The 26,392-nt window shown below is 41.6% G+C and overlaps 1 protein-coding gene across 1 annotated transcript in view; it reads right to left on the bottom strand.

Moving 5' to 3' along the window:
• The window catches only part of LOC106561988 (cadherin-11), a 75,894-nt gene that overhangs the window by 13,823 nt on the left and 35,679 nt on the right, over positions 1 to 26,392 (bottom strand). The window contains exons 2-5 of the mRNA XM_014126497.2: positions 6,429 to 6,946; positions 5,287 to 5,581; positions 4,483 to 4,602; positions 1,551 to 1,718 (exon numbers count right to left, since the gene is read on the bottom strand). Of these exons, the coding sequence (XP_013981972.1) occupies positions 1,551 to 1,718; positions 4,483 to 4,602; positions 5,287 to 5,581; positions 6,429 to 6,668 (823 nt within the window). The 5' untranslated portion in view covers positions 6,669 to 6,946. The remainder of the gene's footprint in view (positions 1 to 1,550; positions 1,719 to 4,482; positions 4,603 to 5,286; positions 5,582 to 6,428; positions 6,947 to 26,392) is intronic.

Here is a 26,392-nt window from a genome sequence, read left to right as displayed (position 1 = left end):
CAAAATGTGTATCATGTTTTCATATATGGTTTGACACCAGCAAAGTATGTTCATTAATGTACACAGAGGTTATAGTCTCAGTAAATTCAGGAATTCCTAAACTCTCCTACCGATGATGCAACAATACCAATATGGCGATTTACAGTTACAGTTAGCTGGTGTTCTAAAACCTAGTGTTTCCATTCGCTTTTAATGCTGTAAAACACATTTATGGTATTTTACTGTGCATTCTACAGCATTTTACTGTTATAATGAATTAATGGCGTGGTCCATCTTTGAAAGACATTGTGTCTTTACCTGTTCTGCATTTACACATAATTAAAGAGACAGGGAGAGCGAGAAAGAGATATAAATGGAACACAAGAGATACCTGTGGAGATTCAGCTGGCCAGCACCTGAGGGCCACAGCCCATGAGCAGACAGTGTTTTGTGTTTGTATTTGCATGTGTGTGAGTGTGTGTGTCTACAGGGGTGCATACACCTGCCCATGGCCGAGGCAGAGCAGTAGGGCCATATGCCCTCTCCGCCCTGTCTGCTCCTCCTATTGAAGTGTTCAGAGCCAAACGCTTCAGCTGCATTTAAAAATAACTCTGACATGGGAAGGAGCCTTTTAAAAAAGGCCTAATCATATAAAGGGCTGCTACTTCAATCAGACTACATAAAAAAATATGGGATCTTTTCATGAGAAAGTCACTGAATCCACCCAGTCTAAAACTGGCTCTGACCATGAGAGCTGGAAATAAATATTAACATAATATCAGAGGCTGAAAAATGTGACAATACTGATGTGTATGTCATCTCAAAAAAGTATGTCATTACTTATTGAACAATGTTCCAGTTTTCATCATCAGTTGACATTATTGCACGTGGTTGAGTCAGCCCACTGACTCAGTTTTCGAAGTTTCTCACCCCACCCAGGACTAGTTTACCCCAAATATGTAGCTAATTTTCCATCCAAGAGCCACTGTTAGCAGGGATACATCCGAGCCTCAGAGCTGATAGTAGGGGATAGATTGGGAGCTCTCTGGGACAAATCTTCAGGCTCTGCTCTCAAGAAGTAGGGGGAAATTGATGTGGACCATTTCTACTATATGAGACGTAAATCTGTTTAGCTCGCGGTTTAGAGCTACAAGAATTCCCCTCCATTCCCCCTCTCTGTCGAACAGAAATACTGACATTAACGCTGTTAATATTTCACAACTCTTTATCGCGCTTAAGATACTTGCTGTCATCACAGCTCCTATGAGCGCAATGAAACGGTTTAATAATTAAGTTTTAATACTCCCCCTTTAACATCTATACCCTGTAGAAACCGTGTGTTGCATGGCCTCTGGGGCCATCAGCCATCCATATTTTGAAGTGTTGAGGCTTGAGGAGCTCGGAGAGCGCTAGACTGGCTAAAAGCAGACCTGTCCCCCGTGGATGATGCTGCTCTTACCTCAGTAGAGAGGGACAGTGACGACGGGAAGAAAGACCATCTCAGGGTCTAAGTTAGCTTTAGAAAACAGAAAAAAAAGGAAAAAAAGTGAAAGACAGGACTCTTCGCTTACTCTGAGGGAACTTCGGTGGGTTGTCGTTGACGTCCGTCAAGGTGATTTTAACTTCTGTTGTCCCTGACAATCCTCCCATGTGTCCCCCCATGTCCTTTGCTTGTATGACGACATCATATTCCTGCCGAGCTTCCCTGTCCATGTTGGGCAGAGCAGTCCGGATTATCCCTGGGGACAAGAGAGGAGGAAAATGGCTTTAATTCAAGAGGGACCTGCCCGTGACCTTTCAGCAGCCTACTACTATGCAAGGCCTACTGGGAGAAGCAGGGCATGATTGGTCATCACTGATACGTGAGATCACATTGTGACAAGTGTCATCGCCATCTCATTCATCAGGCTCCTTTTCTAATATTGGGGTAATTAGTGTGATATGCGAAAGGGAAAAACAAGTGGCTTGTTTCAATAGAAACTGCCGAACACTGCTCAGAACAGCAGTGAGGAACTGTTTTTTTTAAGCCAGTTGTTTATTTAATTATTTTTCTGTGAGGAAACTGGCACTTCTCACATCACAGGAGAAAATGATGGGGATGGTTGTTCTCTGGTGATATTTAGATGAGCCTGTGCATGAAATGCAGATAAGCCAAAAACAAATTATAAATGTGAACATTGGACAGGATCCAGTGAAATATCCAGCTTTGGTTTATTAGCAGGATTTTCTCTCTCCGATCTCTCTCTCGCTCTGAGATCTCCCTGTTTGGCTGGGGGTACTTTGGTTCCCAGGATGCTTAGAGTTCAACCAGGATATTGCCTGCCTAATCTGGCCGTGAGTTAATTCTGTTTGGCAAAGGACAGGTACACTCAGACTTCGCCTTGGAGAAATCCCAAAGCACGACAGGGCTAATCCTCAACGCTCTTTACTTGGCACAGATACAAAATGTGAGAATTGACAGATTATCATAAAATACATTTAAATACATAACAGTTTTGATATAAGACATACAATATATATATATATTGCCTTCAAAAGTATTCATCCCCCTGGCGTTTTTCCTATTTTGTTGAATTAAAACCTGTAATTTAAATAGATTTTTATTTGGATTTCATGTAATGGACATACACAAAATAGTCCAAATTGGTGAAGTGAAAAAAATAACTTGTTTCAAAAAATTAAAATAAATTTAAAAAAACGGAAGTGCGTGCATATGTATTCACCCCCTTTGCTATGAAGCCCCTAAATTGTATTTATTTTTATTTCACCTTTATTTAACCAGGTAGGCTAGTTGAGAACAAGTTCTCATTTACAACTGCGGCCTGGCCAAGAAAGCAAAGCATTTCGACACATACAATAACACAGAGTTACACATGGGATAAACAAACACAGTCAATAATAGAGTAGAAAAAGACTATATACAGTATGTACAAATGAGGAAAGATAAGGGAGGTAAGGCAATAAATAGGCCATGGTGGCGAAGTAATTACAATATACCAAATAAGATCTGGTGCAACCAATTACCTTCAGAAGTCACATAATCTGTCACATCTTTCACAATCTGTCACATGATCTCAGTATATATACACCTGTTCTGAAAGGCCCCAGAGTCTGCAACACAACTAAGCAAGGGGCACCATGGAGACCAAGGAGCTCTCCAAACAGGTCAGGAATAAAGCTGTGGAGAAGTACAGATCAGGGTTGGGTTATAAAAAAATATCAGAAATGTTGAACATCCCACAGAGCACCATTAAATCCATTATTAAAAAAATGGAAAGAATATGGCACCACAACAAACCTGCCAAGAGAGGTCGCCCACCAAAACTCATGGACCAGGCAAGGAGGGCATTAATCAGAGAGGCAACAAAGAGACCAAAGATAACCCTGAAGGAGCTGCAAAGCTCCACAGCGGAGATTGGAGTATCTGTCCATAGGACCACTTTAAGCCGTACACGCCACAGAGCTGGGCTTTATGGAAGAGTGCCAGAAAAAAGCCATTGCTTAAAGAAAAAATAAGCAAACACGTTTGGTGTTCGCCAAAAGGCATGTGGGAGACTCCCAAACATATGGAAGAAGGAACTCTGGTCAGATGAGACAAAAATGTAGCATTTTGGACATCAAGAAAAACGCTATGTCTGGCACAAACCCAACACCTCTCATCACCCCGAGAACACCATCCCAACACAAACCTAACACTACAGTGAAGCATGGTGGTGGCAGCATCATGCTGTGGGGATGTTTTTCATCAGCAGGGACTGGGGAACTGGTCAGAATTGAAGGAATGATAGATGGCGCTAAATACAGGGAAATTCCTGAGGGAAACCTGTTTCACTCTTCTAATGATTTGAGACTGGAACGGAGGTTCACCTTCCAGCAGGACAATGACCCTAAGCATACTGCTAAAGCAACACTCGAGTGCTTTAAGGGGAAACATTGGAATGTCTTGGAATGACCTAGTCAAAGCCCAGACCTCAATACAATTGAGAATCTGTGGTATGACTTAAAGATTGCTGTACACCAGCGGAACCCATCCAACTTGAAGGAGCTGGAGCAGTTTTGCCTTGAAGAATGGGCAAAAATCCCAGTGGCTAGATGTGCCAAGCTTATAGAGACATACACCAAGAGACATGCAGCTGTAATTGCTGCAAAGGGTGTCTTTACAAAGTATTAACTTTGGCGGGGTGAATAGTTATGCACGCTCAAGTTTTATGTTTTTTGTCTTATTTGTTTGTCTCACAAGAAAAAATATTTTGCATCTTCCAAGTGCTAGACATGTTGTGTAAATCAAATGATACGAACCCCCTTATTCTTCAACCTTGACTCTGCTGTTTTCCTAATTGCATTTTCAAAATCTATTTTAATTCCAGGTTGTAAGGCAACAAAATAGGAAAAATGCCAAGGGGGTGAATACTTTCGCAAGCCACTTATATATATATATATATATATAAAATGTTATGCTATCTGGATGAATATGAAACAAGGTGGGACAGAGAGGTTGGGTACCTGTTTGTGGTTCCACTGAGAAGTAGGGCTGGCCCTGGAGAATGCTGTACACCAGTCTTGCACTATTCCCATAGGTGGGATCATCAGCATCTGTGGCTGTTACCTGCATCACTGAGGTACCTGGACAACACAAGAACAACAGGTGTTATTATTTTCAACACCATTTACCCAACATAATAATAGACCTGCAATAAGAAAATCATTATGGCATTTAGTTTGAGCTAATACTATGTTTCTAAAATGAAATTCCTGCTATATACCTGATACTGGAAGTGTTTGCCATTCTAGAAATTGCTTATTCTTAACCAAAAATGTGGTGCAGTCAGCATCCCTCCCATGGTTATAATGTCCTTAAGTGCTCATGGTTTTGGGATTCACACAAAGCCTAGCTGTTTCGCCACTATTTGAAAATAATTTGACATCACAGTGGTTTCTGAACATATTTGAAACTGGGCTGGTCTAGACTGCCGAGTCTGAGCACCATTTGGGTTGTCAGCTGGTGGAATCGCAGGGAAATAGATTGTTACTCTGTGACAGGCCAGCATTAAGGATGTTGTATTACATGGAGTGACCCCCATCCCCATACACACACACACACACACACACACACACACACAAGGAAGAGGGAAATTGCAAAGCCGCAACAACAACAGCAACGCTTCCAACATTGCCTCCCCCGGTCAGATTACAGTAATTTTGAATAATGCATGGGAAACAAGCTGTTCACTAGCAAACAGTCTGAGGAAGGGAGAATTAGACAGAGGGTAGAGAATCCTTCACGGTCCATTCCCCAGGCAGACTCACCGACGTTGGACATTTCAGGCACCCTGGCATAGTATGGCCCATGTAGGAACTCAGGTGGGTTGTCATTGATGTCCTGGACCTTGACTATGAACTCCGACGGAGGCTCCAGAGGCTTGTTGGTGGCCCTGTCCACAGCCTGAGCTGTGAGGGTGTACTGGGCCTGCTCTTCCCTGTCCAGGGTCTTGGTGGCATGGATGTTGCCCGTCTTGTCATCAATGACAAAAATGGTGCCTGCACCCTCCCCTGAGAGAATGTACTTGCAATTGCCATCTCCAGCGTCAACGTCTGAGTGGAGCTGGAAACAAATTGAAAGAAAAATGTCAGCAAAATGACTTTGGAAAAAAAATTAAAAACCATTTTAAAAATACTACCTTACAACATGTAGTGTGATCACTAGGAGGAACATGGATAATGAGAAGCACATTCAGCCCAGGCAATCATGTAAATGTGATTACATTTAAATGCATAGCTTAGAGAAAACTGCCTTGAAACCAATATGGTTCAACATAGAGAATCAATCTATATTTACTCTGATGATAAACATTAGGTGCAACACAGCAACATTACAATTAGTGGTCTGTCACATTATCAGATAGTTAAGTCACTTAGTTGATTGGTTAATTTCTGCAATTCAAAACACGCAAAACTATATTCCCACAAACGCATATATGAATGGTATTTTAATTTATTTTGCAATATCTACCAACTTTTCATTATATTCTATGAAATATTGTTCAAAGAAACCTGTCCTGCATGCATGTTGTTTTTGTTGCTGATTGATATCCCAATTCAATAATACCAAGGTATCATCTCTGTCACTGTCGGAATTAGAGGCAAATGTAGGTCCCCATTTGTAATCGTCATTTCTGTGGACCCCTAAAATCGCCTGTTTCCCAGATGTCAACGTCTTTGGAGGATGCTTTGATATTAAAAAGGAAATCCAATGTATAACCTTTAATCAAGTGGGCCACTGATTGCTTTGTGTAACAAATTGAGGATATTGCAAGGTCTCCACTGGTAACGAAAACCCCTTGTGACTTTAATTCAGTGGTCAACAGATAGAGAGGGGGAAAGAATGGGAGAGAAAAGAGAGGCGAGGTGGGAAGATGATGATGATGAAGAATTTAAAACAGTGACCTTACCCTGCCCACTAAAACTGGGTCTGGCCCTGTGTACTCCTCAATGACAAAGAACTGGTTCCAAACCCAGCCTCTCTTGGAGCGGTGTAGGACCTGTCCCTCCTTGCCTGTCCTCTCCCGGTGCCTGTGTAGGGAGAGGCGGCGGTGGTGGCTGTGCTCCAGGGGTGCCGAGGCGGCCACAGCGCTGCACAGCATGGCGCCCAGGCACATCAGGAACACCTGCAGTCCCAGTCCCTCCCACATCCTGCTGCCTGCTGCCTGCCGACCAATGCTACTCCGCCTTCCTTTGGGCCTTGCTGCACGTGTGCCTGTGTCCCCTGAGAGGCACAATCCAGAGATAATCCTGGGAAAACCTTCCTCTGAGGTCCTTCCTGGATGGTGGCTTCACTCCACTCACTCGCTAGCCTGGGGACTTGGACCCTAAACCTCACCGGATCCTTTGGTTTTGCTTTATGCAGTTACTCATCACAATCCCCTTCTTCTTCTCTCTCTTCCTCCTTCTTCTCCTCCCAACGTAGGCCCTGAAATGAAACAAAAATACACAGTCAGTCACAGGGGACAAAACAGTTCTGTACAAGAGTAGTTATCGTCAGCCCACACTCCAACCAAAGTTTTAATTGACTCCTCTCTAAATCTCGACATTTTAATTCATTTTGTGCCTCTGTATCTTGCTCTAATTAAGTGACAGAGGTTGTAAACTCATTTGCTCTTATTTAATTAGACATCAAGCCACTGGTGTTCTCAAATTGAAGTGTTGCCTATGTTTTGTCCCTTGTAGTATTACATTAGGTGAGTAGAGCAAAAGTGAAATTGTCTCCTTCAAAATTCTAATTTGGTACAAAATGCATCACTTCATTTTCATTCACTGACCATGCACTGATGGTCAACAAAGCGACAACGGAGCTAAAAACAGAATCGTCTAATAGTCGATTTGCACAGTCATAACTGCAAACAAAGCAGGCTTTATCACATGCCAATAGGTTATGTTACACATCCGACAATTAACCAGATGCGGTGTTGTTGTCAGTCCCATGATTGGCTTTCATCACTTCCTGCTTGACTGCTCATGGATGGACAGAGGAACAAATGGACCTGCGGGAGATTTTCCTATCCACTGAGCCACTAAGAACCTTCAGCCTAAGCACTTCAGCAACGATGCTAGCTGGGAGCCCAACCACAACAATAATGCTTTAACACACTGCTTAAAGCTGCCTCTCACTGGAACCGGTTAAACACACGGTCCAGCGGGGAAGAGAGAGAGGGAGAGAAGAGAAAAAAATAGAACAAATCTCCAGCTTGTGTGGCAGAGCTCATAAATAAAGTCCAAATAAAGCGCATCCACCAGTGATGTAGGGAAATGGGCACCCTAACTCAGTTGGACTTCTCCACTGTCAGCCCCCATAATGAACGCCTGATAACGCTTCATGCTTTCCAGTGTCTCGGTTGTAAATTGGCAGCTACTCCGGAAAAAGAAGACATTTTATGCTTTTTTTCTCCGTTATTGACTGGCCACCAAAATGTCAGCCAACTGTGTGTGTAGGAGTGGTTTTATTGCCTCCGAAGCCCCATCATCTCAAGGGGAGTGTTTCCCATTTAAATGCCTCGGGAATCACAGGCATTCATCCGTCTTGGCTAAGACGTAGTCTGGTCCAAAGTAAGTAGTCTGGTCCAAAGTCAGTCATTGACGGCAAGTGATTCAACAGCGATGCAACATGTCTCATCTGTTACTGTAATACAGTGATTGCGAGTCATGTATTAAGTATTCCAGTGGATGGCTAGGAAGCTAAATGTTTCAATGCAGCACTACTGTGGAATGGTGAGAGAGACATCGGAGGATTTGTTAACATGGAAAAATACACTGAATATACCAAACATCAGGAACACCTTCCTAATATTGAGTTGCACACTCCCCATCCCTCTTCTGCCCTCAGAACAGCCTAATTTCGTCAGGGCATGGACTCTACAAGGTGTCAAAAGCATTTCACAGGGATGCCGGCCATGTCGACTTCAATGCTTCCCACAGTTGTGTCAAGTTGGCTGGATGTCCTTTTGGTGGTGGACCATTCTTGATACAAATGGGAAACTGTTGAGCGAGAAAAACCCAGCAGCGTTCCAGTTCTTGACACAAACCGGGGCGCCTGGCACATACCTTTTGTTTCACCCATTCATCTTCTGAACATTATACATACACAATCCATGTCTCAGTTGTCTCAAGGCTTACAAATACTTGTTTTACCTGTCTCCTCCTCTTCATCTACATTGATTGAAGTGGATTTAAGAAGTGACATCAATAAGGGATCATTGCGTTCACCTGGTTAGTCTATGTCATGGAAAGAGCTGGCGTTCTTAATGTTTGTATCCTCAGTGTATTTCAACACTCTATAGCACCTTGTAAATATTGCAATGGGGCAGATAGGCCATAGCTGCAGACACTAATATATGCAGGTTTACTGTCATGGGTCTTGCCCTAGAGGCAGAACTAAGCGATTGCCGCAAGATGGACAAGCTGCAAAGTGAAAATTGGCTATATTGTAAACATTTATGAAAACAAAAAATGTGCTTTTTGATCGTAATTTAAGGTTAGCAGTGTGGTTAAGGTTAGGGTTAAGTGTACCGAATGCGCTGAGAGTCGGGAAGCAAGTACAGGGAGTGAGTGTTTTAATAAATAAACACAAACAATAAACACGAAACACAAACAATAAACACGAAACACAAACAATAAACACGAAACACAAAACACAAACAACACATCGACATGAAACAGAGTCCATAACACCTGAGGAAAGAACCAAGGGGAGTGACAGATATAGTGAAGATAATCAAGGAGGTGATGGAGTCCAGGTGAGTGTCATGAGGCGCAGGTGCGCTTGACGATGGTGACAGGTGTGCGGGATAATCAGCAGCCTGATGACCTAGAGGCCGGAGAGGGAGTTTACGTGACATTAAGGTTAGGTTTATCAGATGTTATGACTTTGTGGCTGTGCCAGCTAGTGACCACTCTGCAGAGCTGCCTCCAGAACAAGTTTCATGAGGAAAAACGCTAACAATATAAGTGGAAGTGTATCATGTTCCTCTTGAATAAATTAATAATGGTTACATTTCATGTTACTTAATGAGGGGTAAGATAATGCCACAGCTGCTTGTAAGTAAAAAATTGTTACTGAGACTTGGAGAAAATAATTATCGGATAAAGGGGAAAAAAATAGCTTGTGCTTCAGAAGAAACGAAATTGCCAGCTACAAATATCCTTGGGCTTAATTGAAGTGTGTGACTCCAGCTCTATTTTCACTGTTCTAGCCCAGCCATGGACAGTGGTGGAGAGGGGATGTCTGAGGAGAAATGGAGTGACCTGACAGTGAGGGACAATTAAAACAATCCCTCTAGTCTTTCTCCAAGTCTCCGCTATTCTAAAAGCAGCCAGTAACTTCACACTATCACAGCCATGAAAAGTGAAGATCGGGAGAGAGGCACCGGGCAGATAAATCCTCCCTCTCTTTCAGCGCAGTCTTTTTGACACCAAGCCAGTGTCTTCAATATCTCATTGTGGTGCTGTAACAGCACATGTGTCACTGCTCTGCCAATATTACTATTTTAAATGGAACACAGGGTCAAAGTGGAAGAATTGAGTTAGTCCCATGCTGATGTTTAATATTGAGTACCAACACATCCATAGACTCTAAAAGGCATATGATCCCACACCATTTGATTGAGGGGAACCCCAAAAAGCACTTATCAGCTCAGTGGGGCTCTTAAAAAATTAAACTCTAACCACTAAGCATAGTCCTCAAAGGAAATATCACTAAGCAGTGCATACAAATCAAATCAAATGTAATTGGTTCTTTCAATGCAGGGCCTCATTAGGGTTATGATGAGAACCTAAATGATGTCCTAAATAAATAACGCATTTCAGCCACTGAAGGTGCATGTTGGGGTTGAGATTTGGTTTTTATAGCTGGGAGATGTGTTCTTCCTTGTACAATTATTATAATTTTTTTTTTAAGTGGGGAGTGCAATTGCTCCCCAATGGTTATTGGAGCTATCGTTTAAAAAAATATCGGAAGCCGAAAAAAACAAACATTTAAAACAGCAGACAGAGCATGGAACTGTGCTCAAGTCTGAACCTCCCCGTGCAGAGGGGTTCAGCTTACCTATCATCAACATTGTACAAGAAAAGCAGTGTAAACGCTCCCTCTCTCCCTCTCTCTCGTATTCTCTAGTGCCAGTTTAATTCTGTAAAGTCCGGTCGCACGTACAAGATGGAGTCGGTCAAAAGCAATAAAGGTGATTCATGTCTGAGCAGATGTGATATATGCCCCTGTCTTCCACAACCCTGGAGGCTCCACCCGTCTGTTTTCACAAGTGTTTATGACCGTATGGTGTGTGTGTGTGGGTGCACAAAGTATGTCTATTGTGTGCACATGTACTGATTTGTGTGAATAGCGTGTGCAAACAGCTTATTTATTGGGTGTTGTTGTTATACAATGAGTAGCCTATGTTGTCTGGGCATGTTTATTTAGTTATTTTATTTATCCTTTATTTAACTAGGCAAGTCAGTTAAGAACACATTATTATTTACAATGACGGCCTACCAACAGGCAAAAGGACTCCTACGGGGACGGGGGCTGGGAGTAAAAATAAAAATATAGGACAAAACACACATCATGACAAGAGACACATATGGTGGCAAAACTTGCAGTAATAAAGTTTATCCAGTGTATCTATGCATTGAACTAAAGTCATACGACGTACTGATGAGACTTGCTCCCTCTGCTAGAACACTTCCCCTTTGTCTGCATGACTGACCCTTGGTTTTGGACTAACAGACAAAGTGCTGTTATTCCATATTTAGCAGTAGACTGAACTAAGCTGTAACAGACGAGCAGGACAAATGGGTTGGGTTTCTTTTAGAAACGGTGTCGAGACAATGAGCATTGAGAAATGGCGCGACATATCTTGACAAAACCTCACCACAGGCCAACCTCAGTTTCTCAGTTCCATAGTCCTTTAAGGTCACCAACCAGTACGTCCTCACGGCTATTGTTCTGTTTGTTTGTCACACCACCCAAAATGGAGGCTGTACTTTTCTTATATAAACTGAGACCCAACTCTTCTTCATTGGGCTCTTAACATTGCACTTTATGTGATCCCCTCCATATTCCAATTCTTATCTAATAAAGAGAAGTTGTTTATTGAATGTCAGAGTCTCTCTCATTTGGTTGGAATTTCCATGGCAGACACCACAACACTACATAAAGAGAGACCTAAGACAACAACATAGCAAGGCAGCAACACATGACACCACAGCATGGTAGCAACACAACATGGCAGCAGCACAAAATATGCTACAAACAGTATTATACACAGACAACAGCACAAAGGCAAGAAGGTAGAGACAACGATACATCCCACAGAGCAGCTACAACTGTCAGTAAGAGTGTCCGTGATTGAGTCTGAATGAAGAGACGGAGAAAAAAACTGTCCAGTTGGGAGTGTTTTTTGCAATAGAGAGAGAGAGAGAGAGACAGAGAGAGAGAAAGAGAGCGAGAGAGAGAGAGAGAGTGACAGAGAAAGAAAGAGAAAAAAGAAAGAGTGAGGGATAGAGCGAAAGAGAGAAATACAGAGAGAGAGGGAGGAGAGAAAGAAGAGAGAGAAAGCGAGGGAGAAAGAGCGAGGTAGAGACTACAGTCTAGCGTTACAAATGGGGTTGCTGCGAGGGATGCAGCAGCTTTGGAATTAATTCTCCATGTGCTGCCTGCATCCTGGCCTTCCCATTTCGTGACCAGCTTTGATGCACTTACTGGAGCAGTGGAGGAGGGTTTAGTGCTTGGTTGACTGTGCAGCTTGAGGGGATGTAAAAGAGTGGAGGTATTTCTGCTCTAAGAATGGCATGTGTGACATACATTCGCACTGCTTGAATGCAATATTGAATGATTTCTCCGTATAATGACCTAATCTACATGGAATAAAATAATTACAATTACAACAATAACAAAGATCATTAAATATATAGCTGAATGTATTTTCATTCAAGTTCCAATAAATTGTACCTCTAAAAAGCAGGCTATGCCTCCTTTCAAGATACAAGCATGGTACTGTACAGGTTATGCCGATAAGACCATGTTTTCACTCAACACAAAGTGGCCATATTATCATGGCAGATTGCTAGACAGACCATATCATAATGAAAATAAACCACCCTTCTAAGCCCTCCACATGTTCTGTAATACGCCACTTTCATGGAAAAACCAGGCGCAATGAAGTCTGTATATTACACCATAGGTGCCGAATGTTTTCCTTTAACAATGCTGTATTTTGGAGCATGACCCCTGTATCCACCTGAGTGGTGTTTCTATTCCTAGGAATTGGGCTTTCTCTGAATTTTACCCCTTGCACACGTATAAATCTTTGTTTGGATAAAAAAAAATAGAGAAATAACACCAACGTCGCCACCTCATTCTTACAGTGGTGAAAGAAGCCGATCAGGGTCAAGTGATCAGGACTGTAGTCTTGTGTAGTCCTCATAATTCCACCATGCTGCTTCTCACTCTGACAGGTAATTGCTCCAACACTACTACCACAGAGGACTCTGAGATCAGGAGGTTCTCTGCTCTTCTCTCATTCGTTTTAGAGAGAGACATTTCTTTGTTTGTTTTAAAGCAAGCTTTCTGCAATTCTACCCATTTTGCCATGGAGTGTAGAGAACAGTTTGCCAAAACCTATGCCATGTTAATAATAGCTGAGTGAGAGTGACTAACAAAATCAATGGAGGTCCCCTGTCAGGGCCCCTGGGAACCTGCCCTGCATGCCCGAGCCCTATTCGGAACATGATAACTACAAGTTTAGTTAGATGGCTAGACTAACTTACCAAGCTAAAAATTGTTAGCTGACATGCTAATTTAGTGACTGTCAGTGACTGACATAACAAGAGAAAAACTGCTGAAGCGCCATCACATTTCGAAAAAGTGCCCCTTTTGGGTTCAACAGTAAGTTGAGACGCCGACTGAGTCCCTAGCGGCCGGCGGCCCCTAAACGACCACTTGTGTCGCATATACCTGGGGCCGGCCCTGCTGACAAGTTTATTAACATTGTTCAGGGACTTTGAAAATACTGTCCTGTGTTCACCTTTTGTATACGATACGGCTTCTGTAAATCAATGCCTCACAACAAAGACCTGCTAGTATATCTGCAAAGATATAGCATGCATGGCCTTGACAGACTTAACTCTTTAAAAGAAGACATAAGAGAGGATAAACAACTGGGAATAAAAACGATTTTCTACTCAATACGACTGCATGGAAAGAGGCTTTGAAGCCGCACTGCAAGGAGGAAAAGTGGTCTTTGGTTTCTGGTTACTGTGGGCTGCTTCCTGTGGCTTTTAAAAGCGACAAAATAGAGAAAAGAAACAAACGATTGTGCTCCCAGGGCGTAACCTGACTCTTAATTGCCATTCAATTACACAGACTAATCGGTATAGGTGTTTCACAAACAAAATACCCCAGTCTGGCTTTCTGCACTTCAGAGCCAAAGAGGTCATTAGTATTCTAACAGGTGAGTGATGCACCCGTTTTTCCCCCCCTCTGAGCAGACAGAGTCATGAATAATATGCTAATGCCATCATCTACAATGTGCCACCATAGCTACAGGTGAAGGAAGAGTGCATGTACAGAAGATACTGTTACTGCTGCTACAGCCTTTGCATGCTGTTGTTCATGTTGCTGCCGATGCCGTTGCTCAGAGGGATGTCAAGAGCCATAGAAAACGACTGACTCCACGGATAGCAGCCAGTAATTTGCACTATGAGAGTAAGGGAAAGCAACCAAAAAAGGATGCAGAGGATGCAGCTGAGCTTGAAGCGATGGTAGGAGTCTCGCTACCGAGACGGCTGGCTGTGGGATGGAGATGGAAATGGCAGAGGAGGTATGTATCACAGAGGAGCTGCACTCAAAGTGATGATATTTCAGCTCAGCCCTAGGCTTCTTTCCTCTCTGGTGTGCTCAGGAAGGCAGTGCATGCCCTTGGAGTTGAAAGGTTTATGACTGAGTATCATTTTACTGTGGCAAACAAGGCTCAGCACTCAGGTTAAGTTACCTTGACATATCTGAAGGTTAGAAGCCCTGCACAAGTCAACCACAGTGCCTCTGCTGCATACCTGGCTACAGGAGTGTGGGTGGGAAGGGTTTTGATAGGGCAGCGTGAAGGTAGGATGCACCTGTCACTCAAACTGTAAGGAAAGCAAGATGGAGAGTAAGAGAAGGACAAGAAGCTACAGCTGAAACTGTACAGTGCATACACAGCCTGAACAAAGGGCAGTCACAGACAAACCACAAAGGGAAGGATAAGGTTCAGCGAGACAAACATGATTGTTCCACTTCACATCAGCTTCTGACTATGTGTGTTCGTGTGTGTTGCGTGTATCTGGTGGAGTAGGGGGTATCGGATCTCTTTTAACCCACTACAAAAAAGTAAGCCGGAATTATGAACTACAAGTACCCACATCAGCTTGTTCATAGACTAGTAATCCGTATCACTAAGCATCCTCACTCAGAGGACATGAGTACACTGTATTATGTATATGAACACATACAGTATTAATAATAGGCCTATCTAGGAATTTCTAAAGGTAAGTTAGTCATACCAGTATCCCAAACCTCTGTAATTTATTAAATGTATCTTCAACTTAAAAATAATAAAGCAGAGAAAGACTATCTTTGCAAATGACTAAAATTGTAAGATGCAAACAGAAGTTCATTAACATTTACTACAGTCAGTAAAACTGAATTAATGTTGCAATTGTGCAACAATAGCATTAACCAAAGAGTTTGTATCATCTAGAAAATGCTGAAGAACTATTAAGCTCAAAAATATAATTTCTAAACAGCTGAGAATAGAATTAAAGAAACAAAAAAGAAGCAAGTCTTTTGAATCGGAAATAGCAAAATAGACTGTAATTGCAAGCACCAATCTGAAATCTTTCCACTGAATGTGAAACCAAATGGCATGTACTCAAAACCTTTACAAGGGATCTCTACTACTGACAACCAGCAGACGTCAGGAGGCAATGTATGCTATAGTGGTGCCTCCAATTAGTAAGAACCAGGGTTTCTCTTTTTGTGTCACATCCATAACATAATAATTATGTCTTCGGTTATTATGCAAGTCTAATTGCTATGCAACATTGCTGTGTATCCAAGAATGTTAATGAAAAAGAAGAACAAAAAATAATTGAAGACTGCATCTGCATCTCTTCAGCTATTCAATCACCCACAAGACACTTTAACCATAATTAAAATGTGTGAGGTTTATAAAAAATCCAGTCTTTTCCCTCTCGTCTAGCAACGAGATGCTAGTATTTTAGTCACAAAAAGAGGAATTGCCAGCATAATGTATTTTTACAGCTACACTCAAACTGTGGAACAGTCGGTTTCCAAAGCCCCAAACTCCCCAGCCTTCTCCTATTCCTGGAAATGACGGAGTAGCTGGAGTTTCAGACGGCCCAGTCCAGCCAGCCAGCCTGATCTAGGGAGCAGGAAACTGCAGTGTCTGGAATTGATTTGAGGCAAAGGGAAAAGGGATAGGGGACAGGAGACAAACAGCCCCAGATCCCAACCATTATGGGTGGAGAATGACACACTAGGAGGAAGGAGCAAAGTGAGGCACTGCAATAGAGTGTCTGTGGGTTTTGTTAGTTAATTCTGTGTTGAAATGCCCAGAAGGAAAATGGAGACCAAAAATACAGAGTGTATGCACAGAAGGGAAAAAAATACCAAAATATTTTTGAAGGGAGACGACCTTTTCACCAGACAGGCTGTATGAACAGACTTTACTTTAAAAAATTGTCATACTTGAACTTCACTAATCAGATTTTTTTTTTTTTAAGATTATCTTCTGTGCAATGTATTCCCTTGCTGAACAAATTGATTGACAGCTTTCCTGTTTTGATTTTCTATAATGATAGAAAAGCTCATCTCGCATTAAAGAGGTAATCCGCATTTGAAACAATAACAAAGCATCTCCCCACCACTTTTTTTCGGGAAAAAGCTGAGGGACGGGGGCTTGAAAATTGTAACCACTCAAATGTATTGACAGAGCTATGGATGCAAGGACTGACCATCCATGATATCAAAAGTATAGTTTTAATGTCATAGCGGGCATAATAAGTCATTTTAGCCATTGCTAAAAGGAAGTAACTCGTCAGTGGTAATGGATCTGCCAGGTTGAATAATGATATAGAAGATAGTCTACACTGTGGGTTATGTATCAGCAGATTGTATCAGTAAAATCCATAGAGAATCTTACAAACCATCTAGCTACCACTGGCTGGTAATCTGCCTTTGCAACAGCGAAAAAAGAAAAAAAAAAAAGGAAAAAAAAACATTACTAAACTCACAATTTCATAGCCACTGAACTGATTTCTTTCATGGGCAAGAGCAGCAGACCTGAAACCGTCTCCATGGTTGTTAAACAAACACAGAAGACGTCAAGGTGATGAGCGAGAGAGAGAAAGGAAGAGAGAGAGAGAGAGAGAGCAAAGTGAACAAGATGAGCAAAGAGAAATCAAAGGGAAAGCACACAGAATGTCAGGGACCACTTCAGTGCTTCACAGTTCCCCTTATCGATGATGAAGACAACGATGTCAATTCACAGAAAGAGATTTCAAATTGAATGCATACCACTAGTTTCCAGATCAGAGCTCAGTTGACCCATAAAATACACTGACCTTGTTGGCTTTTTACATCAGCAGGTGTCACAACCCACTGGACACAAACTGGTTGAATCAATGTTGTTTCCAAGTCATTTCAATCAAAACAAATCTTTGTGAGGATGTTGAATTAATGTGAAAAACTGATCGAATTTGAAAAAAGTCATCAACAGGAGGAATTTCGTTTTTTGTCACCCAACCTTTTACCTAAATCGAATGACATGCTGATTTCACATTGAATTCATGTTAGTTGACTACTTAACCAAATGTAAATCCAAACTAGACGTTGAACTAAAGTCTGTGCCCAGTGGGAAAGTGCTTTACAGACACCCAGCCTAAAATCCCAAAGAGCAAGCAATGTAGATGCCGAAGCAAAGTGTCTAGGAAAAACTCCCTAGAAGGCGAGAACCTAGGAAGAAACGTAGATAGGAGCCAGTCCTCTTCTGGCTGTACCGGGTGGTCATTTAAGAGTACATTATGGATGGGATTCTTCATGTCATCAATATGAAGAAAAATGTATTCTTGACGGGTGTTCACAAATATTCACAAACAACATGAATTTTGGCGTCAAATGTGTAGGCTATTTACCGGATGTTATACCATTACAAACCCATAAAAATTAGGGCGGGGAATTGCCAGGGACCTCAGAATATGATATAATCAGGTGCCGATACAATATGTATTGCGATTCTCACAATTCTATATGAATTGCAATTCGATACCGCAATTTTATTGCGATTTAACCTGTCTGAGCTAGGGGGCAGTATTTTCACGGCCGGATGAAAAACGTACCCTATTTAAACAGGTTACTACTCTGGCCCAGAAACTATAATATGCATATTATTAGTAGATTTGGATATAAAACACTCTGAAGTTTCTAAAACTGTTTGAATGGTGTCTGTGAGTATAACAGAACTCATATGGCAGGCAAAAACCTAAGAGAAAAATCCAAGCAGGAAGTGAAAAGTCAGAATTGTAATTCTTCTTTTGATTCTCTATCGAAGCAACAGTGTCTGTGGGGTGACGTTGCACTTCCTATTGGCTGTCTAAATCCTTCAGAAAGTGGTTTGAGCATTTTCCTGTCACTGGGCAGATAATAGGAGCTCAGTCACTAAGTGGTCTGCCTGGCAACAAAGGGATTGGATATGCGCAGTCACACGAGCACGGTGTTCCTTCTTTTTCTTCTTGAATGAATATGCTATTGTCCGGTTGGAATATTATCGCAATTTTATGTTAAAAATACCATAAAGATTGATTTTAAACAGCGTTTGACATGCTTCTAAGTACGGTAATGGAACATTTTGACTTTTCGTCTCTCATTCTGCGCTCGTGCGTTATGCCTTTGGATAAGTGATCTGTACGCACGAACAAAACGGAGGTATTTGCACATAAATATGGATTATTTTGAACAAAATACAACATTTCTTGTGGAAGTAGCAGTCCTGGGAGTGCATTCTGACGAAGATCAGCAAAGGTAAGAGAATATTTCTAATACTAATTCTGAGTTTAGGTTGCCCCGAACTTGGCGGGTGTCTGAATAGCTCACCGTGATGGCTGAGCTATGTACTCAGAATATTTAAAAATGTTCTCCGTAAAGCTATTTTAAAATCTGACACAGCGGTTGCATCCAGGGGTAGTCTATCTATAATTCTTAAAATAATTGTTATATATTTTGTCAACGTTTATGATGAGTATTTTTGTAAATTGATGTGCACATTCACCGGACGTTTTGGTGGGAATACATTTTCTGAACATCACGCGCCAATGTAAAATGCTGTTTTTGGATATAACTTTATCGAACAAAACATACATGTATTGTGTAACATAATGTCCTAGGAGTGTCATCTGATGAAGATCGTCAAAGGTGTGCTTCATTTAGCTGTGTTTTGGGTTTTATTGACACATGTCCTTGCTTGGAAAATGGCTGTGTGATTATTTTTGTCTATGTACTCTCCTAACCTAATCTAATGTTTTGCTTTCACTGTAAAGCCTTTTTGAAATCGGACAATGTGGCTAGATTAACGAGAAGTTTATCTTTAAAATGGTGTAAAATAGTTGTATGTTTGAGAAAGTTGAATTATGACATTTTGTTGTTTTTGAATTTGCCGCCCTGATATTTCACTGTCCCGCAGGTGCTAGCGTCCCACCTAGCCCATAGAAGTTAATGTTACAAACATATTGCTCACTACATGTCTGCTGTAGAGAGACGAGAGAGCATGAGAAAACGAGTTTTGATCAGTCGGGTAAATAAACGTGCTGGCTCGCTACTTAAAAAGAAGATGGAGAACACGCCAGAGTTTTGGCGCATGTACAGCCGACTAGCTTTAGCTAACTCTACCTTTTTCTCATTTTACAAATCGATACTTGGAGTCAAATATTGACATAATATCATATTCAAATAATATTGCGATATGTTACTGTATCGATTTGTCACCCCCAATGCACAACCACACCTGTCTAAACAGAGATAGGACTGTTCAAGTCCTACTACAACCGTACACCGCTGACTAAACTGACCATATCCGCCTTAAGAAACATTAGTAAGGCAACAACAGTTGATAGGCTTAGTCCTTTCTTCTGATTCAGTGAAAGTGATTAAAAATGAGCAAAGCAAGAGGATAATAACTCTTAGACACAACAGAGTGGCCAACAGGGGAAATAAACAAGGGAAGGAAGATAGAAGACAGGAAATGTGATCCCACTTGTTATCAATCTTACCGGGTCTTGGCGGTTCAGCCCAGCCACCATTAATTAGCTATATACTTCACGTCTGGGACTGATATGTCTATTTGTGAATAAAAACCCCATAGATCATCTATTCCACAGACGCATGTTAATGAGTCACATTCCAAAGTCAATTATATCCAACTCAAGCCGGTGGGAGTCACCAGTGAGGAAATTACCCATCACCCTCTCCTCTCATAGCACATGATTGTAGGGACTAATTGGAGAGAAAATGAAAGATGGTGTGTTGTGACCTGTCTCTAAAGCTCCTGTGAAGATTGAGCACCGGCAGGAAATCTGCTCATTTAAAATGAGATATTGACAGAGATGTTCAACTCCATCAAGGTCCTCAAAAGATAATTGTGTCAGTTCAGAGCAGTGGAATGAAAAGGGGGTATTTAAACCATAACACATAGACCAATAATGGATGAGGGCTTCTCATCATCTCAGGATCAGCACAATGTGCTGGGCCTAAATCAACAAACATGCTCAGCTTTTGAATACGACACAGGGAGGAAAAGGGAATACTGTATATAACACAGTACAGTGTGCTACAAAAATCCAAAGCATGAATGGACACATTGATAACACAAAAATGACGATGATCTGTATGCACCCTTAAACCCTGTCTCTAAAGGAGTTGGCCATGGTTAAAAAAAAATCCCATGTGACAGCAGTGACCTTTGGCAGTGACCTTTGGCAGTATTGTGAGGTGGAAGGTGATATAGCGTTATCATCAGGTCTGTCTCCCAGAGCTTCAGAGTTCTAGGCTAGGTATTCTCTGGGTTTAATCCAACATTTAATGCAGCATTACTGCATCTGTATCTTGGCCATGGCTTTATCCTTTTCCCTTTATATAAAGTGCTATTTTTTTCTGCAGGGAAAGGAAGGAGGGGGAAAAACATGCCTACACACAATCTGCCATTTCAGGTACCGCACAAAGGAGACAAATAATAAATGTAGCCCTGGCTCGCTTTGACCGGAGCTGTCTAGGCTCTGATGCACAGGGCTATGCTTTATCCCATAAATTGCAGAAATTAATAATATGACAGATATCAAAGGAAGAAGGGAAATCCTCTTTTTCATTCTTGCAAGTAGAGAATTTAGATTGTTAATCCTCCAGGGCTTACATTTGTTTTCTGTATCTCTGAGTTTGATTCCTTTGTGATTTATAAACCACGGTAATCCCACAGGAAGTGAGTTCATCTTTTTTTCCCCGTTGCACTGGGACAGCATCAATATTGCTTTGAGCTGTGTCACTGGAGCCTGGCAAACATTTGTGGGACATTTGGGTTTGATTTGGGCACCCAGACACAATTCCAATTTTTCCAGGTGGCCTTGATGCCCAGTCGATCAGAGTATCGAGGCATAATTTCACCGTCTGACCTCGCTGTCAGGTTTGGATGTAGATGATGGATTGTTGCAAGTATTGCAATGCCCTACGTGCCAAGAAATACAGAAACTCAGAATGAATTGTAGCACTTCAAGAAAAAAGAGATAAAGAAGTAATAGAAAAATAGTGGTTATATCATGTCACTCAATGTTTAGCTAATTCAATTCATTTGCACAGTGAAATAAATATCTGGCTGCTACTTTAAACTGTACCATTATTGATTTGTCACTTTTCCACCCTACATTTGTTCAAACCTCCTGGTAACAATCAATAGTGTTAGTGGGTATAAAACACGAAATCCTCCACAAACAAGGAGATGGATTTAGCAACGCCAGTCAGAACCAGGTCTTCAGACAGAGGGAGGCTGTTTATCTACTTATAGTGACAAACTAAAAACTAAAAGAAAATCAGTCTTCTACCATGGCAACAAGACAATACATCTAGTCATTGTGTAGCGGGGCTATGGGTAAACCGGTAATCTGCAGCTGAAAACCCTGACGCTAAGCGCTTTTGTCCCTGTCTGGGATGTGCACAGAGCTGATGCTCCACCCTTCAGTTAAATGTGTCTGCGAAGAATAGAAATAATCTGCATATTCAAAGGAGTTAAGGCTGTAATAAAAGCCCCTATATCGCTGATGGATCTGGCTTTAGGACAGGGGTCAGGGTATAGAGCTAAGAGGGGAGGCCTTCTGCTGGAGATGTTGACATCCTACTGCCTTGCCTTGTAGTTCAAACAGCCGCCATGCTGGCTGTCTTTTTCTCACATTGCAGGACTTTTCTAGGATTAGAGACTCGGGTACTCTCGACATAAGGTCATCCAGGGACACAATCATAATAACCACATCTCATTTAGATACATATTTCTAAATCATACATTATTTTAAGTAAATATATAAAGAAATATATAATATATGTGTTTCTCAAATTAGTGTTGCTCACAGAAGGGGGTGGGCGGCAATGTCTCCTCTGATTCTATTCAGTGTGGAAAAAGTGACTTTGAATAATTCTATACAGCTATCTGAGTAGTGGGTGTCACAGACAATTTACACGCTTTTTGATTTCATAACACCAAGGGATGTTATAAAGCAGAGTTTCCACATATTTCCACATAATACAAGTCAGTTATAATCAAACAATGTTTATTCTGTGGCTGACATGCTTTCTATTTATCGATGTAGCATGGATTCCATATGACAAGAGAATCACATCACATCAGTCAACCAACCCCATGAAGTGGTCATGATGTCCATAACAAATCTGGAAAGTTAATAAGTGGACCCTCAAACATGGTACAGCACTGCAGAGAATCCACCATTTTTTTTTTTAATAAGGTCAAATCACTCACTCTTTTTTAGAGATGGGCATTTCCATGTAAAAAGCCTAATGAGGACTAACATGTAAAGTTCACAGGAGCATATACAATTTGGTTTCAAATGAAAGCTAAGAGTCTATTTTTTATTTTTTATTAAGGTATATATACTCTGAACAAAAATATAAACGCAACAAGTGTTGGTCCCATGTTTCATGAGCAAAAATAAAATATCACTGAAATTGTTATTTTATTTATCTCAAATGTTCTGCACAAATTAGTTTACATCCCTGTTAGTGAACATTTCTCCTTTGCCAAGATAATCTATCCACCTGACAGGTGTGGCATATCAAAAAGCTGATTAAACAGCATGATCATTACACAGGTGCACCTTGTGCTGGGGCCAATAAAAGGCCACTCTAAAATGTGCAGTTTTGTCACACAACACAATGCCACAGATGACTCATGTTTTGAGGGAGCGCACAATTGGCACGCTGACTGCAGGAATATCCACCAGAGCTGTTGCCAGAGAATTGAATGTTAATTTCTCTACCATAAGCCGCCTCCAACGTCGTTTTAGAGAATTTAGCAGTACGTCCAACCACCCTCACAACTGCAGACCACGTGTATTTTGTTGTGTGGGTGAGCAGTTTGCTGATGTCAATGTTGTGAACAGAGTGCCCCATGGTCGCGGTAGGGTTATGGTATTGGCAGGCATAAGCTACGGACAACGAACACAATTGCATTTTATCGACGGCAATTCGAATGCACAGCGATACCGTAACGAGGTCATGAGGCCCATTGTCGTGCCATTCAATCAATCACATTTATTTATAAAGCCCTTTTTACATCAGCCGATATCACAAAGTGCTGTACAGAAGCCCAGCCTAAAACCCCAAACAGCAAGCAATGCAGATGTAGAAGCATCTGCCGCCATCACCTCATGTTTCAGCATGACAATGCACGGCCCCATGTCGCAAGGATCTGTACACAATTTCTTAAAGCTGAAAAGGTCCCAGTCTATGATTTATTAAGTGATTAAAACATGTCATTCTGTTACCAAAAAAACTGTAACAGAATGACTGCAACTAAATTGGCTACAATGGGAATTCATAGTAGTCACAAACCACAGTTGGGTCAGCTGCTACTGCCCTCCCTTCCAGTGGCATACTGTTATGTTCAGCTTATAAATGATTTATTTATCTTTCTGTCACGTGGTGGTCAAAGTAAAAGTGTGAAAACAGTCTGGACAACCAGTCCCTCTCTCTGTGGTCTTGTTTAGGGGTGGAGCTATGAATAATACCCAAACATGCAAGGAGGATATACAGTACAAATGTTCTACCTTTGTGTACCTTTCAGGATGCATCACCATGAAGATAATGACATTCATAATTGTGCATTTCTGTATAGTACAGATCAGGGACCCATGATGAAATTATCTTACCGTCATTCTGTTACCGGGTGTTAATCCACTTCACTTACTGTAGTTCGATAACCAAAATTGTTTTTTTCAAACTCAAGGTATCATATCATAGCTGACACCCCATTCTTTCAGCAGACATCTTTGAAACTTAATTTGGAGTAGCTACTTAAGAAAACATAGTCACATACAAAACTGATGAAGATTTTACCGTCATGTTGCCAAACTTTACATCTGCACTGTTCGAGTAAATCTATTTTTGTAAAATGTTCTATGGAAATTATAAAAAATAGTTATTGTGCATAGAGCTGTATGCTTTTTTAAACTATGCAATCAATGGGTTTTGTTTGGCATACTTTTAAAATGAAAAAGCAGAGCCTCAGCGTCATTCTGTTACCATTGAAATCCTCTAGGTTTTGATTCTCCGTAATGAGTTATCATGAACTGCTTCTCTCTAAAATACACAAAATTAAGCTGTTTAATAAAAGTTGTCATGTGATTGAGTGTACAGTAACTGAATGCTCCAACAGTCTACATTACATTATATCAGGTTGAATACCAGAAAGTCTTGTTTATACATTCGTACATATCATTTTATTAGTCAGATTAAAACATCTCTCCTTCACATACTTGCCTTTTTTCACTGTAATTTTGTAAAACTGGCATACTATTTATGTAAGAGACAGCAGTGAGGGAGGAATTCTTATTGTACATACTGTACCAATGAAATACATTGCATTAAGCTGCAAGGCCATATGGAAAGGATTTGTATGTCTTTTGTTTTTCTTCACAAGGAACTGTTACACAACACTGACTTCACCCTACAGCAATCATAATTTCTTGCTCTGTCTTTTAAAACGTTGCAGAGTCAGACTATTTCCACACAATGACACACAGAACTATCAAATCCATAATGGGTTTCATTTCCCCCCTTGATGACAACATCATCAGCCTTACAGACAACATCAATCAGATACCGTAAAATCTCTTAGGCGTACTGTAGTATGTCCATAGACGTTCACTCTCATCAAATCAAATCAAAGTTGATTTGTCACGTGCGCCGAATAGAACAGGTGTAGACCTTACAGTGAAATGCTTACTTACAGGCTCTGACCAATAGTGCTTAAAAGGTATTAGGTGACAGATAGCGTAAAATCTCTTAGGCGTACTGTAGTATGTCCATAGACGTTCACTCTCATCAAATCAAATCAAAGTTGATTTGTCACGTGCGCCGAATACAACAGGTGTAGACCTTACAGTGAAATGCTTACTTACAGGCTCTGACCAATAGTGCAAAAAAGGTATTAGGTGAACAATAGGTAAGTAAAGAAATAAAACAACTGTAAAAAAGACAGGCTATATACAGTAGCGAGGCTATAAAAGTAGCGAGGCTACATACAGACACCGGTTAGTCAGGCTGATTGAGGTAGTATGTACATGTAGATACGGTTAAAGTGACTATGCATACACGATGAGCAGAGAGTAGCAGTAGAGGAAGAGAAGGGTTGGCGGGTGGTGGGTGGCGGGACACAATGCAGATAGCCCGGTTAGCCAATGTGCGGGAGCACTGGTTGGTCGGCCCAATTGAGGTAGTATGTACATGAATGTATAGTTAAAGTGACTATGCATATATGATAAACAGAGAGTAGCAGCAGCGTAAAAGAGGGGTTGAGGGGTTGGGGGGGGGGGGCACACAATGCAAATAGTCCGGGTAGCCATTTGATTACCTGTTCAGGAGTCTTATGGCTTGGGGGTAAAAACTGTTGAGAAGTCTTTTTGTCCTAGACTTGGCACTCCGGTACCGCTTGCCATGCGCTAGTAGAGAGAACAGTCTAAGACTGGGGTGGCTGGGGTCTTTGACAATTTTTAGGGCCTTCCTCTGACACCGCCTGGTGTAGAGGTCCTAGATGGCAGGCAGCTTAGCCCCAGTGATGTACTGGGCTGTACGCATTACCCTCTGTAGTGCCTTGCGGTCAGAGGCCGAGCAATTGCCGTACCAGGCAGTGATGCAGCCAGTCAGGATGCTCTCGATGTTGCAGCTGTGGAACCATTTGAGGATCTCAGGACCCATGCCAAATCTTTTTTGTTTCCTGAGGGGGAATAGGCTTTGTCGTGCCCTCTTCACGACTGTCTTGGTGTGTTTGGACCATTCTGGTTTGTTGTTGATGTGGACACCAAGGAACTTTAAGTTCTCAACCTGCTCCACTACAGCCCTGTCGATGAGAATGGGGGTGTGCTCGGTCCTCCTTTTCCTGTAGTCCACAATCATCTCCTTAGTCTTGGTCACGTTGAGGGATAGGTTGTTATTCTGGCACCACCCGGCCAGGTCTCTGACCTCCTCCCTATAGGCTATCTCGTCGTTGTCGGTGATCAGGCCTACCACTGTTGTGTCGTCTGCAAACTTAATGATGGTGTTGGAGTC

This window comes from Salmo salar, chromosome ssa11 (genome assembly GCF_905237065.1).
Source record: "Salmo salar chromosome ssa11, Ssal_v3.1, whole genome shotgun sequence".
NCBI lineage: Eukaryota > Metazoa > Chordata > Actinopteri > Salmoniformes > Salmonidae > Salmo > Salmo salar.
This window is presented reverse-complemented; position numbering and strand designations above follow the sequence as displayed.